The sequence below is a fragment of the Mandrillus leucophaeus genome, unplaced genomic scaffold (assembly GCF_000951045.1).
Source record: "Mandrillus leucophaeus isolate KB7577 unplaced genomic scaffold, Mleu.le_1.0 Scaffold476, whole genome shotgun sequence".
Lineage (NCBI taxonomy): Eukaryota > Metazoa > Chordata > Mammalia > Primates > Cercopithecidae > Mandrillus > Mandrillus leucophaeus.
This window is the reverse complement of record NW_012105098.1, coordinates 1,401,525-1,407,524: the sequence shown is the minus strand read 5'-3', so window position 1 is coordinate 1,407,524 and position 6,000 is coordinate 1,401,525. Positions and strand designations below refer to the sequence as shown.

General features: G+C 36.6%; 1 protein-coding gene across 1 annotated transcript in view; it reads left to right on the top strand.

The window, feature by feature from the left end:
* The window catches only part of LOC105550314 (O-acetyl-ADP-ribose deacetylase MACROD2-like), a 1,021,967-nt gene that overhangs the window by 85,736 nt on the left and 930,231 nt on the right, over window positions 1-6,000 (top strand). Inside the window, exon 2 of the mRNA XM_011995206.1 lies at window positions 416-523. Within this exon, the coding sequence (XP_011850596.1) occupies window positions 416-523 (108 nt within the window). The remainder of the gene's footprint in view (window positions 1-415; window positions 524-6,000) is intronic.

The following is a 6,000-nucleotide window of genomic DNA, read 5'->3' as shown; positions in this document are numbered from 1 at the left end:
ATATATATATATATATATATATTCTTATCAAGGATGCCTTTTAGGTAAGTTCTTCTTACCTAACATTAAAGATTGAAACATCTTTTTCTTACCTCCTTGTGAATGTAATGGTACGTAATTTTATTTTAGAATGGATATTTTAATAAAATTACCCATAAGTATTGAATTTCTTGTTGACCAATATAACATACTAAAATTTTATTGTATGTCCATTTTGTATGTGATAGTGTGTTTGTTTTGAGAATTACAAAATAGAGAATAATCCACACCCCTCGTACTTACGCTCTTATTTCCACTTGTTTTTTGTAGTAGGACATGACACATATTGGGTCTTGTAGTAGTCTTGAGTTAAAAATCATCTTGATTAAATTAATCAATAATATTATTATTGATATATATCCATTTTCTATTACAGAAGAAAATACTCAGGAAACATCCCAGGTGAAGAAAAGTTTGACTGAAAAAGTTTCTCTCTATAGAGGTGACATCACATTGCTAGAGGTAGATGCTATAGTCAATGCTGGTGAGTAGGTGATTTTTCTGTGATGTGTTATATAAGTATTATTTCAAAATATTTTTTGTAATTAAGAATATAAGTATTTTAGAAAAAAATGCTTTCTGAAGTATAAATGTCTATTCTATTTCTCTTCTTGATTAAACACATTGGAGATCTATGTTTTTGTATGTTCTGCAATTAATGTGCATCTACAGCACCCTCTACAGTGAAAGGTGCTAGGTTGAGATTAGGATACTGGACCACTGGAAAAGTGACAGATTGTTGCAGAAAGTTCTTCAGAAAGAACTTTAGCAAGTATATATATTATTGTTACTTTCATAACTTGAATTAATAGTTGGCCAACATAAATACAAGCTCATCAAGCTTTTTTTCTTCTTTTGAATAGGTTGTCAGGCAATGATTGAACTGTGTAAGACAAAAGTGAAAATATAAAGAAATTATTTCAGTGATTTCAAAACTTAAGTTGTGTGGGTTCCACTTTTCATTTTCATCATGAAATGCTTAATTTTAACCAGCATATTTTAATTATTTTTAATAATTAATTGTCTAGTTAATTTTCCTATTTCAACATTGGGAAAAATTTAACAGATGTTATATTTTATTATGTGGCTATATATCAAAAAAGATGTAATAGCTGTGATTCTATAAAAATATTGTAAATGAGAGGATATTTAATGGTTTTAATTTGTGTTTTATAAAGTTAGGCTGTTTGAAGGTTGCAAGTGTCAATTAAAAACAAATCTGGACTTAGGTAAGGAGAGGCTTTATCTAAATAGACTATTACAATAAAAGGAGGAGGATGATTCCAATAGCGGGAGGCAGAATATTGTGTTATCGGGGATGTTTTTCCCTGAGGTCAGCTGGTTCTGGGGAATGGCCGTTAAGGAGGGGTGGCTCACCTTCCATTGCTTCAGGGTGGACCAAAGTTCAGGGGTTTCAAGGAAGGAGAGGAGCCTGACTAAAGTTTGGTCGGGTCGTTGGTGGGCATTGACCAACCAGAATGGCAAATGGGGACAAAGAGTTTGGTTAATCATGTGTGAGACAGAGAATGGGAATTTGGAAAGTCCGTTTCTGGCCTTGTCATTTGGCTGCAAGATGGTCATCTGTTAGTTTTATCTAGTAAGCCTGTTCCCAGAACACAAAAGGATAGGGGTAATTTCTTGACTGTGACTCTTTCCAAGAGTACAGAGTTCAGGTGAAGTTCAGTGTTATCTCCAGGTTCCCTGTGGTGATAATAAATTCACACAGGATAGTAGGAAAATGCATTGGCAGGCAAACAGAAGGGTCTAATGGAGAACTGAAACATTGTTCAAGGATATTGTACAGCTCTGGCAACTGAGCAGAAAGTTCAGAATACTGGTCTGCTTGTTGTTCCCTTAGAATTGGGTATCAGTTACAGCGGGGCACGGTGACTCATGCCTGTAATCCCAGCACTTGGGGAGGTCGAAGTGGGTAGATCACTTGAAGTCAGGAATTCAAGACCAGCCTGGCCAACATGGTGAATCCCATCTCTACCAAAAAATACAAAAATTAGCCAGGTATGATGGCGACCGCCTGTAGTCCCAGCTACTCGGGAAGCTGAGGCAGGAGAATCGCTTGAACCTGGGAGGTGGAGGTTGCAGTGAGCTGAGATCATACCACTGCACTCCAGCTTGGGTGACAGATTGAAACCCTGTTTCAAAAAAAAAAAAAAAAAAAAAAAAGGATTGGATGTCAGTTGCTTTGTTCCATAGCTGCTTTGCTGTAATCAAGGCTCAGTTTTCTCCTTTTCTTCTTCTGATGCTTCTGCACTTCCTTTCTCCTTTGCTGCTTCTGCTACCTGTCTAAAATGTAAAGTCTTCTTGAGAGAGGAGGCTGGGTCATTTAATCGCCACCCAATATGACTCACTCTTTCATCCTCAGGTTACCTCATAGGATACAGGTCTCCCTTGTATGTAGTATCTGTGGATTGTTCATTTGTGGCCCTGGGTATCAAGATGCTTTCTCTGTCCCGTGGGGCCTCTGGGGGAAGACAGGCCCTTAGAAAGGGTCTCGGGAAGTCCTCTCCAGTAGTTTTAATAAGATATCACTATAGATAGTAATTTAATGTATATGCCCTAAATTCTATAAATATATGAACTTTAATTTTAAAACATTCAAAAGATCATGTGTGTGTGTATATATATAAAAGATCGTGTGTGTATATATACATAAAAGATATATATGTATATATATCTTTATATATACATCTATGTGTGTATATATAAAAGATATATATGTGTATATATACATAAAAGATATATGTATATATGTATATATGTGTATATATCTTTTATGTATATATACACACACATATGATCTTTTATATATACACACATATGTATCTATATACACATGATCTTTTAAATTTTTAAAAATTAAAGCTCTGCCGGGTACAGTGGCTCACGCCTGTAATCCCAGTATTTTGGGAGGCCAAGGCAGGTGGATCATGAGGTCAAGAAATCGAGACCATCCTGGCAACGTGATGAAACCCCATCTCTACCAAAAATTCAAAAATTAGCCCGGCATGGTGGTGTATGCCTGTAAGTCCCAGCTACTTGGGAGGCTGAGGCAGGAGAATTGCTTGAACCCGGGAGGCAGAGGTTGCAGTGAGTCGAGATCATGCCACTGCACTCCAGCCTGGCGACAGAGTGAGACTCCATCTCAAAAAAAAAAAAAAGTTAAAGCTCATTTATTTATAGAATTTAGGGCATATACATCAATATATATAGACACATAAAAATATGTATTTATACACACATATCTTTTAAATTTTAAAAAATGTATGTATATATGTACATATGTATATAAATACACTGTCAGCCTTCCTGTATGTTCTTGTAATTTCTAAACATTACTCCTAGTTCTGTCCTGAGGAAGTACAATTGATCATATCTACTTCCTTTTTAAATACTTGAAGATCACTCTCACAGGTTTTCTCCTTCTTGTTGTTAAGATAACATTGATTTTGCCTTGTTAGCACACACTTAATAAGAGTAATAATGGTCTTTTCTTGGTTTTGCTATCTTCCCATGGAAGGCACACATTAGTACCATTTTCTCTTTTTGTGTCAACTCCTAAAGCAATGTCATCTCCTTCTTAAACATATTTAATACTGTGTATTTGTTAAATTGAATTATTTAATATATGGAATTGAACTTGTAGATCTCTGACTAATGGGACATTCAGCCTTGGAAACTTGACACAGTGAACCAATTGGCTCTGTTTTTTCTTTTATCTGATCAATTAATAAAAATATTTTGGGAGTAGTTATTGAAATAAAATAAAATGGTGCAAAACAGAAGAACATCATTAACTACGTCATCACTATTTTGTTCTTTTAAATATTATCTTGCTCTTTCCTAAATGTATAACTTTTCATAGCTGCTGCATAATACATAAGGGTATGATGAATTTATATGAAGACAGGCAGCAACTTTTGCTTACTCCCAAAATGATTTGGTAATTTTGACTCACCTCTCTGGCTGTGATGATTGTAATTTGGCCATGTTTTGCATCTCACAAGGATAGTCTCATCAGGAAGATCCCAGGTAGATGAAAAAGGGATGCCAAGTGAATATACACTGTAATGGCTCTATTTACAGCTTTCTACCGTGCAGTTTGTTTGCCTAGTGTGGAAGGAGTGGAACAGCTGTTAACTTTTCAAGTGAACAAGGCAACATGGCAGGAAACTATAGAACTGCCTCTACTGGAAGGGGAGTGAAAAACAGTACCCCTAGTCACTATGCCAAAGCAACCCTGTCACCTCCTGTTAGACTTCTGAAGTGCTCTTTTCATGACCATATTAGTACATTGGAACACCTGGTCTTAGTTGCTATGAATGAAATGATTTCATATTTTAAACTTCTTTCTAATAATGTGTGTTTTGAACTGCCTTAACCTCTTTAAATGTGACCCAGGATGGACTTCTTGTGTATTATATTCTTCTCTCTAGGAAATTATGCATGTTTAGTATGTTTTAATAAAACAGATTTTGCAAGCATTATAGTACACAGGGCGGTAGCACAAGTTTAGAGTTAGGCAGACCTGGGTTCAAAATTCAGGTTATCATAACCAAGGCCATTTTTTATTTAAACCTTTTATTTTGAAATAACGATAGAAAAGACAAAAATAGCACAGAGTCCTATGAACCCTGTATAAACTTCTCTCAGTGGTGGCTTTGTATATAGCTATAGTACAACATCAAAAGCAGATTTAAAAAAATAATTTATTTTAGATTCAGGGAGTACTTGTACACTCGTTACATGGTATATTCACAATGCTGAAGTTTGGAGTATGATTGATCTTGTCACCCAGGTAATGAGCGTAGTACCCAATAGTTACTTTTTCAACCCTTGCCCCTTCTTTTCCTTCCACCTTAGTAGTCCCCAGTGTGTGTTGTTGCCATTTTTATGTCCGTGTTTACCCAATGTCAAAACCAAAAATTGATACTGTTACATTACTGTTATCTAGACTACAGACTTTATTCAGTTTCAACCATTTTTAAACTTGCATTCATGTGAATGTGTGTATATGTGTGTGTAGTTCTTTGTAGTTTTATTTAATGCATAGAGTCATGCGACCACCACCACAATCTAGATACAGAACTATTCCATTATCATAAAAGAACTCCCTCATGCTATCCGGGCGTGGTGGCTCACGCCTGTAATCCCAGTACTTTGGGAGGTCGAGGTGGGTGGATCATGAGGTCAGGAGTTCAAGACCAGCCTGGCCAAGATGATGAAACCCCGACTCTTTTAAAAATACAAAAATTAGCTGGGTGCAGTGGCAGGTGCCTGTAATCCCAGCTAATCTGGAGGCTGAGGCAGGAGAATTGCTTGAACCCAGGAGGTGGAGGTTGCAATGAGCTGAGATTGCACCATTGCACTCTAGCCTGGGCAACAGAGCAAGACTCCATCTCAAAAAAAATAAAGAACCCCCTCTTGCTGCCACCTTTGTGTTTATATCCACCCATCTGCCTCCCTCCCTGTTTTCCATCTCTACCGTTTTATTGTTTTTAGGATGGAATATAATTCTAAAAAGACGTAATCAATAATGCTGCAGTGAACATGCCACTACTGATACCCTTTGACATACTGATTTCAGTTGCTTTGGATACCTAGAAGTAGAATCAACGGATCATATGGCAGTTTTATTTTTGGCTTGTTGAGGAACCTCCATGGTGTTTTCCTCTGTTAACGTACGTTCCCAACAGTGTGCAGGAGTTCTCTTTTCTCTGCATCCTCACCAACACTTGTTCTGTTTCAGCATGACAAAAGCCATTCCAACAGGTGTGAAATGATATCTCATTGTGGTTTCCATTTGTGCCTCCCTAATGATTAGTGGTGCTGAGCATTTTTTTCATGTACTTGTTGGTCATTTGTATGTCTTCTGAGAAATGTCTGTTCAGGTCCTTTGCATGATTTTTAATGGGGTTGTTTTCTTACTGTTGAGTTCTTTAAGTT